The 21,420-nt window shown below is 35.5% G+C and overlaps 3 protein-coding genes across 4 annotated transcripts; 1 reads left to right on the top strand and 2 right to left on the bottom strand.

Moving 5' to 3' along the window:
• Positions 1-9,475: 9,475 nt before the first annotated feature.
• LOC104091827 (uncharacterized) lies at positions 9,476-11,997 on the top strand. Of its 2 annotated transcripts, none has more exons than XM_070175412.1 (3): positions 9,476-9,598; positions 10,118-11,504; positions 11,536-11,997. In XM_070175412.1, exons 2-3 carry the CDS (start codon positions 10,119-10,121, stop codon positions 11,683-11,685), a joined length of 1,536 nt encoding a protein of 511 aa, XP_070031513.1. In that variant the 5' UTR covers positions 9,476-9,598; position 10,118; the 3' UTR covers positions 11,686-11,997. The 2 variants fall into 2 exon arrangements, with proteins under 2 accessions (XP_070031513.1, XP_070031512.1); XM_070175411.1 differs by having other exon boundaries at positions 10,118-11,535; positions 11,567-11,997.
• A 905-nt stretch (positions 11,998-12,902) lies between these two features.
• LOC138891683 (uncharacterized) lies at positions 12,903-14,009 on the bottom strand. Its single transcript, XM_070175413.1, has 4 exons — positions 13,877-14,009; positions 13,592-13,683; positions 13,434-13,500; positions 12,903-13,257 (listed from the first exon to the last, which is right to left on the bottom strand). The coding sequence occupies exons 1-4, from the start codon at positions 13,985-13,987 to the stop codon at positions 13,090-13,092; spliced, it is 438 nt and encodes a 145-aa protein (XP_070031514.1). The 5' UTR covers positions 13,988-14,009; the 3' UTR covers positions 12,903-13,089.
• A 23-nt stretch (positions 14,010-14,032) lies between these two features.
• LOC138893200 (uncharacterized) lies at positions 14,033-17,752 on the bottom strand. The gene is made up of 12 exons (XM_070176977.1): positions 17,024-17,752; positions 16,708-16,911; positions 16,153-16,218; positions 15,906-16,070; positions 15,435-15,509; positions 15,188-15,333; positions 14,780-14,915; positions 14,617-14,686; positions 14,408-14,538; positions 14,273-14,329; positions 14,095-14,161; positions 14,033-14,043 (listed from the first exon to the last, which is right to left on the bottom strand). Exons 1-12 carry the CDS (start codon positions 17,750-17,752, stop codon positions 14,033-14,035), a joined length of 1,857 nt encoding a protein of 618 aa, XP_070033078.1.
• Between the last annotated feature and the right edge of the window lie 3,668 nt (positions 17,753-21,420).

Raw genomic sequence — 21,420 nt, 5'->3', positions numbered from 1 at the left:
GATATAGATATAGATATAGAGACTTGAAGTTTCAATCATTTATTGATGAGTAAGTTCATGCATGGGCGAGCCAAAAAAGAGGAAAAATCAGCATTATTTTTTTTTTTGTGAAACAGAAATATATAGTTCTGTTCACATCATATGAAAAAAAGTTACGTACTCCTAGTCCTTGAAAAGGTTTCTCATGCAAAAAAGGAGTAGTTGGTAGAAATATGACAATTGTAATTGAACAATTTTCAGAAAAGCATACTATATGCTTTGGTGACGTTAGCAAAAATACACTTGAAAATACAAGCAGGAATAATAATTCATTAAATTTTAAGGATTCTCCAATTTATCAATTAGTTTCGCAAGCTTGAAATAACTATTAAATTATCGTGTAATTATTATTATTAAGCATGATTTCTGCCGAGGACGTACCGTCCGATCCAGAGTGTCGTGTACACTGCCGAGGGACGTGCGACACGATCTATAGATGCATCTATCCTGCCGAGGCGTTCGACCCGCTCCACAAGAAAGGAGGATATTTTCTTATGTACCTCCGGAAGAAGAGTATATTTATTATAAGATAAATTCGGGAGGAAAAATAATTTTTTTTAACAATTAATTATTTAAACAGAAAATCAAGCATATGTGATTTCCATCCTTTAATATCTTTATCTAACAATTCACATATATATATGAATTAATATTAATTAAACAAAGAATACAATGTACACAAGTAATTCATGCTTTGAGTCCTAAACTATCCGGACTTTAGCATTAATAGTAGCTACGCACGGACTCTCGTCACCTCGTGCATACGTAGCCCCCACAATTAGCAACAATTATTCAATTTAATCCCTATGGGGTAATTTTTCCCTCACAAAATTAGACAAGAGACTTACCTCGTCTTAAAGTCCACTTTCCGATTACCACGTCGCGTTGAATTCTCGATTCGATGCCAAAAAATCTGAAACTATCCAAATATTATACAAAATAATTAATATATGCTAAATGATTCGAAATTTATCTATTAAATAAATTACCTTATCCAAAATGGTAAAATTTCTAAAATTCACCCCGGGCCCACTGCTCGGATTCTGGAAATATTTGGATGAAAACGTTACCCATAATCTCAAGAACTTAAATATATAATTTCTACCCAATTCCATAACTATTTTCGTGGTTAAAATCTCACTTTTATAAAAATCTAGGTTTTTCATCTAAATCTTTGATTTCTAGGATTTACTAGTTATAATCTACCTATAATCTATGTATTTAACTCAAGGTGTGTAGAATTAACTTACATTCAAATTGCTAGTTGAAACCCCCACTCTCAAAAGCTCTAAAATCGCCCAAATGTGGAGAGAAAACAGGCAAAATGGTGAATTCCCGTTCTTTTAAGCTTTCTGCCAAACAGGTCTTTCGCACATGCGGAGGTTGGAACGCACCTGCGGCTCCGCACCTGTGAAAACTCCTTGCAGGTGCGAGTTCCACTCACCTAGCCAATTCTCGCATCTGCGCGTTCGTAGGTGCGCCCAATATTCCGCACCTGCGATAGCAGGCCTCCCATTCCTTTTTCGGTTCTGCGAAGAAATCTCGCATCTGCGAGTGCCGCATCTGCGAGTGCCGCGCCTGCGAGCTTCTGTCGCATTTATGAATGTCGCACCTGCGACTGGCCAAGTGCAGGTGCGATTCTGACAGTAGCTGGGAGCTTTAGTTTTGGCTCCCAACTTCCAACTTGGTCCGAGCCTCGTCCGATTGACACTCGGGGCCCCCGTGACTCCGCCTGAATATACCAACAAGTTTGAAATTATAAAACGGACTTGCTCGAACTCTCGGAACGTGTAAAACAATATCAAATCTAAGAATCATACCCTAAACCAAATTGATTCAAACTTAAGAATTTCAAGCTCTTCAATTTACTTCCAATGAGCCGAATATACTTAAACTACTCGAAATGACACGAAAATTTATGTGCAAGTCTTAAATCACTATACGGAACTATTCTCAAACTCGAAATTCCAAACGGATTTCAATTACTCAAAAACCTACCCCAAACCAAATTTAAAGAATTTTAAACCTTCAAATAGTTGATTTTTTACTATTAAGCGTCAAAACGCTCCCGAGTTATCCAAAACCTGATTCGAACATACGCCCAAATTCAAAATCATCATACGAACCTATTGGAACCGTCAAATCCCGATTCCGGTATCGTTTTCTCGAAATGTTGACTGAAGTCAAACTTGTCAATTTAAAGCTAACTTAAGGAACCAAGTGTTCCGATTTCAACTCACACACTTCCAAATCCCGAACCAACCATCTCCGCGAGTCATAAATTAATAAAAGTATATTCGGGGAGTTTTATTATAGGGAACGGGTTTCTAAAAGTTAAAAATGACCGATTGGGTCATTACACTGGTATAACTAACTAAGAAGTTGAATTCAATTCATGATTATCACCAAAGGATGTGGTGCAGCGGATGGGGCTGCTCCTCCCTTAACCAGAGGTCTTGAGTTCGAGCTCTGGGTATGGAAAAATTCTTGGCAGGGAGCGCTTCCTCCCGAATGGGGCCCTACCCGACGCGAATCCGTATATAGTCGGGCTCCAGTGCGGGAACCGGACACCGGGCGAGAAACCAAAAAAAAAAAAAGGACCACATTTGTTGCATCATATTCGCCTCCTAATCCAACTTCCAAAATAGCAACATCTACCTGCTCTCCTCTGCAAATATTTTAAAAGGCAAGCAGCGCAAAGAAGCGAAAAGTAAGTGGCCATTGGAACCTCATCAGTGGTTCTTTCCTTGAATATATCGAAGCATCTATCTAACAATTCTAATACTAATATTATTAAATAGTAATTATAAATATTGTTAATATTCTTTTATTTTCATTTGAATGGTAAATGTTTTTCTTCGTTCCTTTTTTGGGCACTTGAAATCTTTTTTATTTTTTATTATAGTTCTATATATATATACACACACACAACAACAACAATAACAACATATCCAGTAATACTCACACTGTGGACAATGGCGGATCTAGGAATTTAAGTTCGTGGGTGCTTAGCTTTTTTTAACGTAAATTTATTAGCAATCATATTTCATAAATGCATAACTATTTGAACACCGTGATGAAAAAAGTTAACGAGAAAACTCAAATTCAAGGTATTTTTGTCCCGAAAATTTAAACTCAAAAATTAAAATTCAGGACGCACTCGGGTTAAGCTAAAGTTGTTGCACTCATGGTTAAATTCTAAGCATATTTAGAATAATTTCCAATTGAGTCCTCAAATTTCCTCATTATGTAGACATTAGCATTGTCAATTTTATTCTCTTTCGAATCATGGCCTTACCACTCGGGTTTGCGGTGCACGATCCCGCTGGATTGGACACATTTTAGTTGTAGGAAATATTTGTTCCAAAAGTGACTTCGATTCGACAGTTCAGGCTCAACTGCTCACTTAACGTTAATGGATCTACAGGTCGAGCCAAATAAGTTATCGTTGCAATTTTATGTAGAAATGACACCCGATAGCCACTTTATAAGCATGATATTTAGGAATTAGCCAGTGCGTCCTGAATTTCAATTTTTCAGGATTGTCTTGAAGTTAAGATATTTAGTTTAAAATTTCAGGACAAATAAGTAGTTGCTAATCTCTAAACAACATTTATAAGAAGAATGAGTATCCGTGCACTTGCCCCAATTTTATTACTTTTGGGTCAAATTTATGTAGTTGAGCTAAATAGAATTGTGAATGTACTACTTTATTTGACATGTATAATTGAATTGATGATTCAATACCGGGGGAAGACCAAGTAGTAAACAGTGACGCCACTCTCTTCCTAAAGTCGGTTAAATTCGTTTATTTTTAAGGTCCAAAATAATAACAAACGCCAAGAAAAAAACATTAACTCCACATATTTCTTCCTTAATATTACCAACTTCAATTTTTTATCATTCAGTTTTTTCTCTTCTCCAATTCCAGGTATATTAATCTCTCAATTCAGTTTCTCAAATTGAAAAGCTTTATTTCTATTTTCTTTTTTTTCAATCAATTTCATGCCTTTATTTGTTTGCGATCATCCAATCCATGTTCATTTGGTACAAGGAAGAAAAGGGTGCTCTTTTTTTCTGTTTTAAGAAACTGTTTAGACAGAGTGAGTGCTTGTTATTTTGGAGAAATTATTCAGTTTCAGTTTGTTTCTTGTTTAGTACAAACAAAGGATAATTGAAAATTAAAATATATGTAACTTACTGCTTGTTATCTGCCATGGAAAGCTATGTCTAATTGGTTGATTTTTTTATGTATGCAAAATGTATTTTTATTCTTTAAAAAAAAAAAAAAAAGAACTAATCCAAGTAGCCGCCCACCTAATCTCTTAAACTAAAAAAAAAGAACTAATCCAAGCTATGTCTAATTACCATGTCGCGTTGAATTCTCGATTCGACGCCGAAAAATCCGAAACTATCCAAATATTATACAAAATAATTAATATATGCTAAATAATTCGAAATTTATCTATTAAATAAATTACCTTATCCAAAATGGTAAAATTCTTAAAATTCACCCCGGGCCCACATGCTCGGATTCTGAAATTTTTTAGATGAAAACGTTACCCATAATCTCAAGAACTTAAATATATAATTTCTACCCAATTCCATAACTATTTTCGTGGTTAAAATCTCACTTTTATAAAAATCTAGGTTTTTCATCTAAATCTTTGATTTCTAAGATTTACTAGATATAATCTACCTTTAATCTATGTATTTAACTCAAAGTGTGTAGAATTAACTTACCTTCAAATTTCTAGTTGAAACCCCCCTCTCAAAAGCTCTGAAATCGCCCAAATGTTGAGAGAAAACAGGCAAAAATGGTAAATTCCCGTTCTTTTAAGCTTTCTGCCAAACAGGTCTTTCACACCTGCGGAGGTTGGAACGGTGCGGAAAATCCTCGCAGGTGCGAGTTCCACTCGCCTGGCCAATTCTCGCATCTGCGCGTTCGCAGGTACGCCCAATATTCCGCACCTGCAATGGCAGGCCTCCCATTCCTTTTCCGCTTCTGCGAAGAAATCTGCGAGTGCCGTGCCTGCGAGCTTCTGTCGCATCTGCGAATGTCTCAAAGCGCAGGTGCGATTCTGACAGTAGTTGGGAGCTTCAGTTTTGGCTCCCAACTTCCAACTTGGTCCGAGTCTCGTCCGATTGACACTCGGGGCCCTCGGGACTCCGCCCGAACATACCAACAAGTTTGAAATCATAAAACGGACTCGCTCGAACTCTCGGAATGCGTAAAACAACATCAAATCTAAGAATCATACCCTAAATCAAATTGATTCAAACTTAAGAATTTTAATTTCTTCAATTTACTTCCAATGCGCCGAAATATACTTAAACTACTCGGAATGACACGAAAATTAGCGTGCAAGTCTTAAATCGCTATACGGAACTATTCCCAAACTCAGAATTCTAAACGGATTTTAATTACTCAAAAACCTATCCCAAATCAAATTTAAAGAATTTTAAACCTTCAAATAGTTGATTTTTTACTATTAAGCGTCAAAACGCTCTCAGGTTATCCAAAATCTGATTCGGACATATGACCAAGTCCAAAATCATCATACGAACCTATTGGAACCGTCAAATCCCGATTCCGGTATCGTTTTCTCGAAATGTTGACCGAAGTCAAACTTGTCTATTTAAAGCTAACTTAAGGAACCAAGTATTCCGATTTCAACTCACACACTTCTAAATCCCGAACCAACCATCTCCGCGAGTCATAAATTAATAAAAGTATGTTCGAGGAGTTTTATTTTAGGGAACGAGTTTTTAAAAATTAAAAATGACCGGTTAGGTCATTACACTGGTATAACTAACTAAGAAGTTGAATTCAATACATGATTATCACCAAAGGATGTGGTGAAGCGGATGGGGCTGCTCCTCCTTTAATCAAAGGTCTTGAGTTCGAGCTCTGGGTATGAAAAAATTCTTGGTAGGGAGCGCTTCCTCCCGAATGGGGCCCTACCCGACGCGAATCCGTATATAGTCGGGCTCCAATGCAGGAACCGGACACCGGGCGAAAACCAAAAAAAAAAAAAAAAGGAACACATTTGTTGCATCATATTCGCCTCCTAATCCAACTTCCAAAATAGCAACATCTACCTGCTCTCCTCTGCAAATATTTTAAAAGGCAAGCAGCGCAAAGAAGCGAAAAGTAAGTGGCCATTGGACCCTCATCAGTGGTTCTTTCCTTGAATATATCGAAGCATCTATCTAACAATTCTAATACTAATATTATTAAATAGTAATTATAAATATTGTTAATATTCTTTTATTTTCATTTGAATGGTAAATATTTTTCTTCGTTCCTTTTTTGGGCACTTGAAATCTTTTTTATTTTTTTATTATAGTTCTCTCTCTATATATATATATATACATAACAACAACAACAACAACAACAACAACAACAACATACCCAGTAATACCTATACTGTGGGCAATGGCGGATCTAGAAATTTAAATTCGTGGGTGCTTAGCTTTTTTTAACGTAAATTTATTAGCAATCATATTACACAAATGCATGACTATTTGAACACGGTGATGAAAAAGTTAACGAGAAAACTTATAGTATTAATATTATGGATACCGGAAAATTGTGATGGATAACGTTGCTGACAAGAAAAGAGATTGGTGGTTTTGTCCCTTCGGGAGGAATTGCCCGTATTCAGAAGGGCCGAAATTTGGAGTGCTTTTTCTTTTTCTTTCTTTATAGTGAATTATATTTTATAAAATAAGAAAAGATAAAACAAAGTCAGCAAAAAGGAATTCTAAAAAATAATATTGGATAAAAACAACGGCGGGTGAAAACTGAAAAGAATGAAAAAAGAGAAAGTAGCTTGATAATATGAGGAGAAAAAAAGGGAATAATTTGTCTGTTTTAAAAAAGGCTTGTTGGGAGAAGGATTGGAACCCTCACCCATTCAATTTTCGTAAACTTCTAGCACCCTCCCTTAACCAAAGCACCCATTAAACTTTTTGTCTATTGGGTGCTTTCTCCTCTTTTATATTCGTTTCCTCAAATTTTCTATACAATTATATATACTCGGAGCCGAGATTAATGGGTGCTCGAGCACCCAAATTCAATGACTAGATCCGCCCCTGACTGTGGGGTCTGGGGAGGATAGTGTGCACGCAGACTTTACCCCTGCCTTGTGAGGATAGAGAGATTGTTTCCAATAAACTCTCGGCTCAGGAAAGTATAAGCACCACATTAATGAAAATATAGACAAGAAGGGACAGTACCAAAAAGCCATATAAAAGCAGAATAAAAACAACAAGACAGTAAGGTGATCAACAATAAAAGAAAACAACGGTTAGTCATAAAAATCTACTACCAACAAAAAGCGAGACTGTGTGCCAATACTACTGTTATGAACACTCTAGACTACCTACTCTACTACCCTAATCCTCGGCCTCCATATCTTCCTATCAAGGGTCATGTCCTTGATCAGCTGAAGTTGTGCCATGTCTTGCTTAATCACTTCTCCCCACCTCTTCTTTGGCCTACCTCTACCTCTCCGTTGGCCCTCTAATTCTTCAATAATGATTTAAATTCAAAAACAAACATTCTACTTAACATAATCTGGATTAGACCTCTACGATATAAGCAAGACACATGCTGAAGACAAAGTCATCAGAAAATATCCAAAATTTTAATTTTTGTGAGTATTTTTACTTGCATTAAGGATTTTAATAGTTTGGATTATTTCCTTAAGTCATATTAGAGAGGAGAAGCTAGAAACCTGAGGTAGAGACTAGAGATGTTAAGCGTAGGCTGAGTGGTGGAGCAGAGCACTTGAAAAAATAATATTTGGATACATAAAAACACAAGAAGAGAAGAAATTTGCCCGAATTTTCGTTATTATTTTTACTTTGGTATTAAAGAGTTAGCTAATAATCAACTCTTCTATACAACATATTATTTTAAAGACTAATGATGTAACATGAGAAATGATCAGTAACAAGGTTCAATTAAAATGTTGAATAGAAAATATATTATCCCCTATAAATTTCCATTTTTTTAAAATTATTCATGTCGTACCGAAATATAAATCCAATTCTCAACAATTAATATTGTACAAAGTTGAGGCTTGGAGACCATACCCTGGGAAGTCTTGCTATTTGCCTTTTTTTGGAGGTCTTGTTTATTTATTTATTTATTTTATTTTTATAATTACGTCACGTGACTGGCATATGTGTATGCACAATTATCAATTTTAATCCAAAATTATAGCATGTTCGGCTAAGCTTTTAAAATCAGCTTATTTTGAAAAGTGCTTAAAAAAATGCTTTCGATGATAAGCACTTTGTGCCTGCCCATTGGGATTTTTGCGGAAAAGGTGAAATAAATTTACTATATATAAGCCAAAATTATGTAAAGGTGGAGATTTGTAAAATGATCATTAATTTGACTTATTTTCAAGTGGGGGATATCTTAAAAAAAGAGAATATATGAAATGGAGGATACCTTAGTAGATATATGGAACTGTACATTGTTTGTGATAAGTTAAGTTAACTGTAACCGCCTTTCATAAAGCCTATATTAACCGGGTATAGTTAACTAATAGTGTGGTAATATTTTAGAATAAAGGGTACAGGAAAAGGAAATACTACCTCAGCAAAAATTGCTATTATTTTCGGTATATAAGATCCTTGAGGGCCAATAATTTTCTTCTCTGACCTGAAAGAACAAGCACAACGCCATCAATGCTAAATAGAATTGTGAACGTACTTCTTTAGAGATTAGCCAATACTTATTTTATCCTAAAATTCTAAACTAAAAAGGATAATTCAAGGTATTTTTGTCCCGAAAATTTAAACTCAAAAACTAAAATTCAGGACGCACTCGGGTTAAGCTAAAGTTGTTGCACTCATTATGTAGACATTAGCATTGTCAATTTTATTCTCTTTCGAATCATGGACTTACCACTCGGGTTTGCGGTGCACGATCCCGCTGGATTGTACACATTTTAGCTGTAGGAAATATTTGTTCCAAAAGTGACTTCGATTCGACAGTTCAGGCTCAACTGCTCACTTAACGTTAATGGATCTACAGGTCGAGCCAAATAAGTTATCGTTGCAAATTTATGTAGAAATGACACCAGATAGCCACTTTATAAGCATGATATTTAGGAATTAGCCAGTGCGTCCTGAATTTTAATTTTTCAGGATTGTCTTGAAGTTAAGATATTTAGTTTAAAATTTCAGGACAAATAAGTAATTGCTAATCTCTAAACAACATTCATAAGAAGAATGAGTATCCGTGCACTTGCCCCAATTTTATTACTTTTGGGTCAAATTTATGTAGTTGAGCTAAATAGAATTGTGAATGTACTACTTTATTTGACATGTATAATTGAATTGATGATTCAATACCGGGGGAAGACCAAGTAGTAAACAGTGACGCCACTCTCTTCCTAAAGTCGGTTAAATTCGTTTATTTTTAAGGTCCAAAATAATAACAAACGCCAAGAAAAAAACATTAACTCCACATATTTCTTCCTTAATATTACCAACTTCAATTTTTTATCATTCAGTTTTTTCTCTTCTCCAATTCCAGGTATATTAATCTCTCAATTCAGTTTCTCAAATTGAAAAGCTTTATTTCTATTTTCTTTTTTTTCAATCAATTTCATTCCTTTATTTGTTTGCGATCATCCAATCCATGTTCATTTGGTACAAGGAAGAAAAGGGTGCTCTTTTTTTCTGTTTTAAGAAACTGTTTAGACAGAGGGAGTGCTTGTTATTTTGGAGAAATTATTCAGTTTCAGTTTGTTTCTTGTTTATTACAAACAAAGGATAATTGAAAATTAAAATATATGTAACTTACTGCTTGTTATCTGCCATGGAAAGCTATGTCTAATTGGTTGATTGTTTTATGTATGCAAAATGTATTTTTATTCTTTTTAAAAAAAAAAAGAACTAACCCAAGTAGCCACTCACCTAATCTCTTAAACTAAAAATAGCCGCCGGCGGATGTATAAAATATATATAATTATATATTATGTATACCGGCTAGACAAAGTAAACATTAATTCTGGCCAGCTATTTGTGTAACAATCCTTTTTTTTTTAATAAGTATGGCAGAAGTATCATGTATGTTTACAGTACAACAAACAATAGGCAGTGTATTATGTTGCAAATGCGGAATCTTGATGCAACCAAATGCTGCCTATATGTGTGCTAAATGCTTGCGATCCGAGGTTGATATAACAGAAGGCTTACAAAAACATGTTGTGATTATCCACTGCCCCGAATGCGATAGCTATTTGCAGCCTCCAAGGAGTTGGATCAAAGCACAGCTCGAATCGAAGGAGTTACTCACCTTCTGTATCAAGAGGTTGAAGAATTTAAATAAAGTTAAGTTGATGAATGCCGAGTTTATTTGGACTGAACCTCATTCCAAAAGGATCAAAGTTAGGCTTAGAGTCGAAAAAGAGGTACTAAATGGAGCAGTTCTCGAACAAACATATGCCGTTGAGTATGTTGTTCAAGACCAAATGTGTGAATCTTGTTCAAAGGTGCAAGCTAACCCTGATCAATGGGTGGCGGCTGTGCAGCTTAGACAGCACGTTTCTCATCGAAGAACTTTCTTCTATTTGGAGCAGCTCATTCTAAAGCACGAGGCTGCTAATCGTGCCATAAAAATTCAACAGTTGGTTCAGGGAATTGATTTCTTCTTTGCACATAGAAGTCATGCTTTAAAGTTTGTGGACTTTGTGAGTAGGGTGGTACCTGTTAGGAGCCGAAATGACAATCAACTTGTATCTCATGATCACAAGAGCAATAACTTCAATTATAAGTATACATTCTCTGTAGAAATCAGCCCGATTTGTCGTGAGGATTTGATATGTCTCCCTCCAAAGGTAGCAGCTAGTTTGGGAAATATCGGTCCTCTTGTGATCTGCACCAAAGTGAGCAACAATATCGCTTTATTAGACCCGTTTACTCTGAGGCATTGTTTCTTGGATGCTGATCAGTACTGGAGGGCGTCGTTTAAGCCTTTGTTGTCTAGTAGACAGCTTGTTGAGTATGTAGTTTTAGACGTCGATGTGGTTTCTGAAGAAGTTAATATTGGGGGCTCGACGTATGTTTTAGCTGATACTCAAGTGGCTCGTGTATCTGATTTTGGGAAAAATGATACTATGTTCTCTGTAAGAACACATCTAGGCCATCTTCTAAATTCCGGATACTACGCCCTCGGTTATGATTTATATGGAGCCAATAGTAATGATATTGAGCTAGACAAATACAAAGGTCTTGTCCTTCCGGAGGTGATATTAATTAAGAAAAGCTATGAAGAGAAGCGCCAAAAGAAACGTGGGAAGCCTCGATCTTGGAAGCTTAAGTCTCTTAATATGGAAGTCGATAACTCTGGCAAGGGAAGAGATCAGGAACAAAAGTTGAACTCAGAATATGAACAATTCTTGAGAGATTTAGAGGAGAATCCTGATCTGAGGTTCAACATATCATTGTATCGTAATAAAGAATATCAACATATCATTGTATCGTAATAAAGAATATCAACGGTCGGAAGTCACATCTATTGTTGATGGGGAAGATGTTCCTTCTATTCCTTTGGAGGAGTTACTTGCTGATCTTGATCTGAGTGATATTGATGTTGAAGAAGATTGCATACTGGAGTGAAATGCAGACTCGTGAATTGGAAGCGGAACTTGAAGTTTGATCCTGAAGCTCGTCTTATTTACGTCGTGCAAGTCAGTGGCTTCATAAATTTTGGGTTCTAGTACTAGGACAACTAGTTCTTGTTATTTCAATATAATGATGATCTGATGGCTATTTCTATCTTACGCCATTTGTTTGTTCCCTCTGAACGTTGCCTTACTAATGTTCGTGTCTGTTATGGAGCCTCACTACCTCTAAATGCCTGTTTTATTTCAGTTGGCTTCATGTGATTTAGCTGTATTATATTATGCGAACAAATTATGGTTACTCCAATTTTATAGACCAATTCTCTTAAAAACCAAATCCGAGGAAACAATAGCCTCAGTATTGAATTTTGGGAGTGTTTTCTCATTATCTGTACCTTGTTCAGTATGACAGTTCATACTCCATATGTGCCAACAAAGTTGAGGAATAAAGACCCAAAAAATACTTGAGATGATTTGATATCGTATGCTTCTACTATGGTTACAGCCGTATTTGATGCAGTTGGGCAACTGAATTTCTATTCTTTAGTTGGTTGATATGAGAGTGATTTTTCTATGTACTTCACAATGAATTGAGAATTGGGAGATGAATGCCTTATGCGGAAAGGAAAAGAACTGAAGCAGAAACTGGAAGTTTCTTGTTCTTCTGAAACAAGAGATGCTCTCTTTCCAAACAAGTACACACAAGCTACAACGGTGGACGCGACCTCAGTGCCACATGATCAACAGGTAATTTGAAGAAAAATAAGCTCATTGAAGTTGGATTTATGCAATTTCACATTTCTGTCTTAACTTTTGCTTTTTCTTTTTTCGTTCCAATTTTATCGAAAGTCTCCCATGGGATGACTTTTTCCATTTTTTTGTCTCATGGAGAAGAAAACCTAGTGTGTGTGTGTGTGTGTGTGTTTCAAATTTGACATGATAATAAATAGCAATGTCTAATGTCCCCAAATCCACAGAAATCCACCTCTTATGCACTTCACAGATCACATCTTTTGTTCCTTTTCACTTTAGAATTTTTCTAGCTTTTGCCAAAATTAATGGATAGTGAAACTAAGAATGGAAACTAAAAACAAAGGACTTATAGGGTCAACTTGGCTTCTTACCATGAATGATTAAATAAAGGAGGTCAATCTAAATTGCAATCCAAAGTTAATACATGACAGAAAATCACCTCAAATATAACACAAGATAGAGCAGAAAGAATTGTAAATTCCTTTCAAATACAAAAATCTCCTACTTCATCCGTTGTATACAATCGCGCTCTTTACAGTAATAGGAGGAACCTTCCTCTGTCTATACAAGTTTTGAGTCTGCTACTTTTCCTGTTAGCTACTTCTGTGTTCTATACATGTATCTACTAAACGAATACACAAACAAATTATATGGTTGACAAGACAGTGCGCAACATGCTTTGATGTGGTAAAGGTAATGTTGCATATATGTTGGACAGGACAGAAGGCTGATGTTCCCTTTGGAACTTGTTCAATAGATTGATCATTCGCCTGATAGTTTCTTCTGTTGCTAAATTTTTCCCTGCCCATAAAACCTAAAAAAGAGAATATATGAAATGGAGGATACCTTAGTAGATATTTGGAACTGTACATTCTTTGTAATAGGTTAAGTTAACTGTAACCGCCTTTCATAAAGCCTATATTGACCGGGTATGTTAACTAATAGTGTGGCAATATTTAGGATAAAGGGTACAGGAAAAGGAAATACTACCTCAGCAAAATCTGCTATTATTTTCGGTATATAAGATCCTTGAGGGCCAATAATTTTCTTCTCTGACCTGAAAGAACAAGGCACAACGCCAGAAACACATAAGAAATGTTGAAGGTTTTTAATCATTTATTGCTTGTTGCTCAACTGAAAAAACTTACGTTTCCATCATCGAACAAAGCAGTTCGTGACTGACTTTAGCCTCATCCAAGTTACACCTTATTGGTAAGTGGCTTAGCCAAAGCAAGATAAACTGCCACGTAAAATAGTTTCATAAATCAAGAAAGTTTATAATATGTCATCCAATAAACCACAAATTTATCAAGAGAAGTCGTAAATTTGTGTTGAGTGTTTGTGTGTTCTAGTGTATGAAGTTTTCTTTTAGTACAAACTGAATGTGTGTTATTTATAATAATGATATAGGGAAGTAGTAGTAAGAGAGAAACCTTATAGGTGTAAATGCCTTCCCAGACAAACTGGCTTAACTTCCCACAGGTAGAAATGGCAGCCTCATAAGCCATGATGTTATCTGGTCGTTTTGCATTAGGATGCTCCATTACAGATTTTAAATGATTGAATATTACTGAAACAACATTTGAAATTTAAGTCAGTCCTGCTAGTGGAGAAAATAAATATCTTAAGCATATTATAATGCACAAATTACCTATAGTATGAGGCTTGAGGATATCGCCTCCGAATTTAGCACAAATACCAACTGCAGTTGCCACTAGCTGAAAAATATAGAATGTCAGATTTGAAGTACTTTTTAGTGCACAGTCAAATAAAGCTCAAGGGCAAAACATGTGAAGAATAGTATACAGAAGAGAAAATAGTATGCTGACCTGAATGCTTTCGTTGAATGCGTCCAATAGTCTTGCTTGAATTTGTACCTTTGACTCCTAAAGGGAAAGTAGCGTTAAAAGATCGTATCAATATGATATTTGATTAAACTTTTGCTGCAACTCTAGGTTAATTACCTTCTGTAATGCATCAAGCAAAGCAGGGATTATGCTGTCAAATAGCTTTTGAACTGGGGGCTTGCCGCATCCTGTTACAGGAAGCCCTTTCCTCACAGCAAAATCAGCTGAATGCAACAGTAATGCCATTACTACAAAAGGTGTAAATCCAATTTAGCAAAACATCAGATAAAGTTCAGAATGCCCGAAAGGAATATGTAGAAACTTACCAGAAATGGCGCCCATTCTTACTTCTTGGCTGAATTTAAAGGTAAGATTTGGAACTAAACCACTAACAACCTGTATAAACCACAAGTTAGATAGAAATCTTCATCTTCATGTGATAGAAACCACAAGTTTAATCCTTGTAAATTGTAATTATTCAAGACATACCTCATTAACCCATAAATGCTGCCCTTCCTTTAACTCAGCTGCAAAGCAGCATAGTATATGACAGGCCAAGGCTTTTCCTTCCAGAAGTGCGCTTCTTATCCCGATCTTTTTATTCCCAGAAGTGACTTTAATCATGCTACAGAACATATTTATATGTCAGATGAAGACATCCTCAATAGATTTATGCCAAATAAGTTGCTTATTTTAGTGACTTTGTTTCTCTTTATTACTTGCTGAAATCGACATTTCTCAAACTATCTTTGTGACACATTGTTCGGACCATTGTCTCAGTCACTAAAATAAGCAACTTAAGTGAAATGCACAACCATCTACATGCACAGCTAGTACTAATACATTTTCCATGCATTATAAGTGAAATTTCGTCCGAGTGTTTTAGGAAGATCCAACCTTTCATCATCAGAATCCTCTGTGTCTGAATTGTTGGAAACACTCAAATAATTCTTTAGCTGAGCAGATTTTAGTACAACGAGCATGGAAACACTCAGATAAGGAAGGAAATCTGTCCCGAAGCATTTGCATAGTCTACCCCGTGCCTGTAACCGAATCAAGTATATGAAAACCATAATGTTTATGGTGTAAATTAGCCAAAAATAGGAAAGAGAAGTTGCAGAAAATTCTAAGTGTATCAACATACTTGTAACAAAAGGCTCCTCATTGGATCTTCTACCTCCATGTGAGTTTCTTGCAGTGAAATGAGCGCAGAAGTGACCTAAAATGACACGTTGTTGGTAAAGCAGATTCCGAACTTAACTGATGTTGATAGTTTCAATTAGTATAAATGTTTTTTTTTTCCAGTTTTCTCTATAAGAACTGAATCTACAAGATGTTGCTGAAGGAATGAAGTTGGTCCATGCTCGAGTTTACAACAGCGCACACCTATTCCTCTGGTAAATTCAAATACTTATTACTACTTTCCACATTTCCTAATCAAATATGACTTCATTGCCCTGAATCTAATGGATTAAATATTGCTTTACCGCTATGTGGTTCTAACTTTAAATCTAAAATGTTCATTGTATTGGTTTATTTGACAGTTCCAGGAAACACATTCAACTTTTAAAATATGCCTGCTACAAAGGAATGGACAGATATAAACTATATTCACCTTTTCAACATAATCAAGGATTGCTAGATTTCCAACAGCCATTGCGATCATAGTCAAGCATTCCAAGGATTTGGTAAGGTGCATGCGACTTGTATCTTTAGTAGCAGTTAGCAAGATAACTTTCAGATAAGGCATTATAGAATCATATATGCATGCAGCATCCTCCTAAAATATCCCAGGCAAACTAAGTTTAGAAAACCGGAACATTGAAAGAAAACAACAGTTGGAACCCTGAAAACAAAAGTACCTGTGATGAAATAGCTAAAGAAGCTAAAGTTGCCAGAGCGGCTTCCTTCATCATCGTCATTCCTCTCTGGAATTCAGCGAGTCACTTGTTAGTCCAAATCATATCAGAGATATGACTGTTAAAAACCTATGTCGTTACTCTTAAATACATGTATCCCGCTGCCAGATGAATGTGGCAACACACAGTCATCAGACACTAATATTACATCATTACTCTTACAGACGTAAACACTATATATCTCATTTGTACACTAATATCTGTACAAATGAGATAGTATTAGTATGCAATGGTATGTATTTGCAATGGACAAGTGTGAAAAGTTAAGAGTTCAGGTGCTCAAAAGGCTGAATGTAAATTATACTATCTGTAAAATTAGGCCAACCTGAAAAGGTGGTAGCTAAATAATTTCTCTATTAGATAACAAAGAGTTAGTACATTGGCCAGATGACAGTAAACATTTTATCCTGAAGCAGTTTTAAGGTAAGTCTTGTAAATTCTCAACTAGCATAGCTTTCTGCATAAGGTAAAGGATACAGAGAAAAAGATGCGAAGTACCTGCAACCTAGGATTGTCAAAATCATCTAAAACTTCTCGCAAAGCAGGGAGGATCTGTTGATGATATTGCTCTTGAAAATGTGGGCTCAGATACTTTGAAAGCTGACCAATTGCATGAATTGTTGCCCAGTGCACTCGGGGATGCGTGTCATGGATTAGCATCACAACAGTCTCTACAAGCTGCCCCATCTCCTGCAACAATGCCTGGAATTTCCACACCATAAATCACATACAAAAACTAATTAAGCCCATTTTTCAGAACATACTCACTAAAAAGGAAAGAGTGCTACACAAAATGAAACGGAGAGAGTAATACCTTTGAGCAACCCTCGGAAATCAGACCAATTGCAGTAACACCAGCATGACGAATTCTCCAGTTTTCATCATACAAGAAGCTGAACAAATACTCAAGGCAACTAGGCAAAATCACATTTCCTCCCAATGCAATTGCTAACCTACCCAAACTTTCCATAGCATAACTACACATACTCAACTCCCCTGCATTTTCATCATCACTAATTGCATTTCCCCAATTAGGATCATCTTCAATATGTACTAACATCACAATTAGCTGACTAAGCAACTTAGAAGCAACATCCTCAGCAACTATTAAAACAAACTCTATAGCAAGTTGCCATGTCCTCTCTTTTAACTCCAAATTCTCTACTACTTTCACCATTGAAGCTATTATAACATCAATCTGAACCGTAAAAAACTCAGTTTCTGCCCCGGCCAAAATTATCAAATCCTCAAGAAGACTACACACAAGAACTTCCTCACCTAATGCCATAAACAAAGTCATCATTACATACCCCATAAGATCATAAAACTTGCTATAATTTGCGGTGTTTCCCAAATACAAAACCAATTTTACAGATGCCTTAGCAGCAGCAACACCACACCGATGATCTTGTGATACAGTAGGCATAAAATCTTTAAAACCCTCAATCAAGAAATCAATATAAGGCATAAAAACCTCAGGACAAACAGGAATCAAATCATTCCATAATAACAAAAGGCTCCTCATTGGATCTTCTACCTCCATGTGAGTTTCTTGCAGTGAAATGAGCACAAAAATGACCTAAAATGACACATCATTAGTAAATGCAGTTTTGGATCTTAACTGATGTTGGTAGTTTTTTTTTTTTTTTTTTTCAGTTTTCTCTATAAGAACTGTATCTACAAGATGTTGCTGTAGGAATGAAGTTGCCCTGAATCTAATGGTTTAAATATCGCTTACCGCTATGTGGTTCTAATTTAAGTCTAAAAAGTTCATTATATTAGTTTATTTTACAGTTCCAAGAAACACAGTCAACTTTTATAATATGCCTGCTATAAAGGAATGGACAGATATAAACTGTATTCACCTTCTCAACATAATCAAGGATTGCAAGATTCCCGACAGCCATTGCGATCATGGTAATACATTCCAATGATTTGGTAAGGAGCATGTAACTTGTATCTTTAGTAGCAGTTACTAAGATAACTTTCAGATATGGCATTATTGAATCATATATGTACGCAGAGTCCTCCTACAATATCCCAGGCAAAAGAAGTTTAGAACACCAGAACATCGAAAGGGAAGTTCTTTTTGAACCTCTGAAAACAAAAGTACCTGTGATGAAATAGCTAAAAAAGCTAAAGTTGCCAGAGCCGCTTCCTTCATCATCGTCATTCCTCTCTGCAATTCAGCAAGTCACTTGTTAGTCCAAATCATATCAGAGATATGACTGTTAAAAACTTATGTCATTACTCTTACATACACGTACACCGCTGCCAGATGAATGTGGCAACACAGTCATCAAACACTTTGAAAGCTGACCGATTGCATGAATTGTTGCCCAGCGCACTCGGGAATGCCCATTTTTCAGAACATACTCACTAAAAAGGAAAGAGTGCTACACAAAATGAAACGGAGAGAGTAATACCTTTGAGCAACCCTCGGAAATCAGACCAATTGCAGTAACACCAGCATGACGAATTCTCCAGTTTTCATCATACAAGAAGCTGAACAAATACTCAAGGCAACTAGGCAAAATCACATTTCCTCCCAATGCAATTGCTAACCTACCCAAACTTTCCATAGCATAACTACACATACTCAACTCCCCTGCATTTTCATCATCACTAATTGCATTTCCCCAATTAGGATCATCTTCAATATGTACTAACATCACAATTAGCTGACTAAGCAACTTAGAAACAACATCCTCAGCAACTGTTAAAACAAACTCTATAGCAAGTTGCCTTGTCCTCTCTTTTAACTCCAAATTCTCTACTACTTTCACCATAGAATCTATTACAACATCAATCTGAGCCTTAAAAAACTCAGTGTCCGCCCCGGCCAAAATTATCAAATCCTCAAGAAGACTACACACAAGAACTTCCTCACCTAATGCCATAAACAAAGTCATCATTACATACCCCATAATATCATAAAACTTGCTATAATTCGCGGTGTTTCCCAAATACAAAACCAATTTTACAGATGCCTTAACAGCAGCAATACCACACCGTTGATCTTCTGTTACAGTAGGCATAAGATCTTTAAAACCCTCAATCAAGAAATCAATATAAGGCATAAAAACCTCAGGACAAATAGGAATCAAATCATTCCATTATAACAAAGCACCCAATTTTCTATACAAAGAACTTGAACCCAAGTATCGAAACATGAAGTAAAACAGATTATCCCATTCATTTTTAGGAAATAACAAACCGGCTAAACTTGATACGCAAGAAACACAAGCTTTAAGCGTTTCATAATCCTTTTCAAGCCATAAACGATAGTTTAAGCCATTTTTTAAGTCTTTACGCGTAAATGGAGGAAGACGGAGCCAAAGAGAAGGCAGAAGATCGCGAAGAAGATTATAACAGCGAATACCTGTGATCGAAAAAGGGTTACGTTGAATCATTTCGAAGAGTTTGAGAATTAGAGCAGTTGGGTAATGGTTTTTGGTGTAATTGAACAGAGTTTTTGCTGGTTGATAAAGATGATCGTCGTTGCAATGGAGATGTAATAGAAGGTTGATCATTGGGTACGGGTCGGAGACGAAAAGTTTTTTTGCGGATTCGGGTGACGCCATTGAAGAGAGCTTTGGAAAGGAACTGTGTGTAATGAAGTGAAGTGAAGTTCGTTTTTGGTCAAATGGGGTTTTTGGCGGGGTTTGAACTTTGAACAGACGGAATTCAAGTTGACATTGAACATTCAAGTCAATCCTTTTTTAAGGGAAAAATTCATAAAAAGTTAACCAAAAGAGATCATGCTAGAGGCTAGGGTATATACGTACAGTCAAATCGTTTTATAACAGTATCGTTAGTTCTAATATTATAGTAACATAATATTAAAAATAATTCCAAAAAAAACTTGGTTGTTATAGTGAAGAGGTATATGTATATAATATATATAGTACATGCATAAACGTTTAGAGTTTTCAACTTCAGTTTTTTTTTTCTGGCAAATAATACAAAAATAAATTAAACAAGAAAAAGTAAAGGAGAAGGGAAAGAAGAGAGGTGATATATATACCCGAGAATGAAACAAGCAAGAAAGAAAAAATCATGAAAAGGCATTGTTCAACATTAATGCTCCTCATTGTCATTTAGTTGAATTCTTCAAAGTGAAACTGCAAATAAGAAGAAAGAAAAAACCTTAGGTTTGAGGGTACGAAACTATTAGAGCATTGGGGATATTTATAGTGTCTATGCACGGACCAACATTAATTGGTAACATTATAAAATTGGAAATTATTTTAATAGGTCAAAATCTACTGATACTATATATAAGCAAATTCTTATTAATGCGTACAAACTTTAATTGGTAATATTAAAATGGAAAACAATCTTCTATAAAAGGTCAAAATATATTGTAAAATACTAGTAGTTCACGCATGGGCGAGTCAAACTCCTTAATTAACCTTGAGTTGGTACTTCTTTTTTACCTAGTTTCCTTCTTCTTTTTTCGAATGCACTTCTTTTTTATTTAATCATTCGAAATTAGAACCCTATTTGGTCCAACTATTTAGTTTCGTGTCTTGTAAGACCCCATTAGGGCTTGCAGGAAAAAGAATGGAAAACAATCTTTTATATATAGAAGGTCGAAATATTCTTAGTGTGAGGAAAAATTTAATGCAACTACATATGGTGCTCTATAGAAACATTAATGGGTAAGCTTTGAAAAATGGAAAACAATCTTCTATAATATGTAAAACTAGTGTAAGAAAATCTTTATACAGTAAACATACATAACTAAATTGTAAACTACTAGTATCTATAAACGTGCGTTGCACGTTAATAATGACACATGGTGATTGAAATATTTATTTATATGAATGAACAATAAAATTTACTCCCACCGTTTACTTTTAGTTGTCAAATATTCTAAAATTAAATTTTTATTTTTACTTGTCACTTTTCTCATATCGAAAGAAAAATAATTTATTTTTTCTGCTTTGCCCTTAGCATTAATTACTCATTTCAAATCATTTTCTAAATTCATTAAGACTATACACCAATTAATATGGGTATCATGGTAAATTATGCACTTTATTTATTATTTCTTAAGGGATATGAAAAGTCAATAGTGGACATGTAAAAGTGAACGGAGGTAGTAATTAATGAGAAAAAATTTATATATAATACTACAACAATCATCTAAATGTCGAAAAATATTGTTATATTAGCATAATACATGAATTTAAATGAAAGGACATC

This window comes from Nicotiana tomentosiformis, chromosome 5, assembly GCF_000390325.3.
Source record: "Nicotiana tomentosiformis chromosome 5, ASM39032v3, whole genome shotgun sequence".
In the NCBI taxonomy this organism is placed as follows: Eukaryota; Viridiplantae; Streptophyta; class Magnoliopsida; order Solanales; family Solanaceae; genus Nicotiana; species Nicotiana tomentosiformis.
This window is presented reverse-complemented; position numbering and strand designations above follow the sequence as displayed.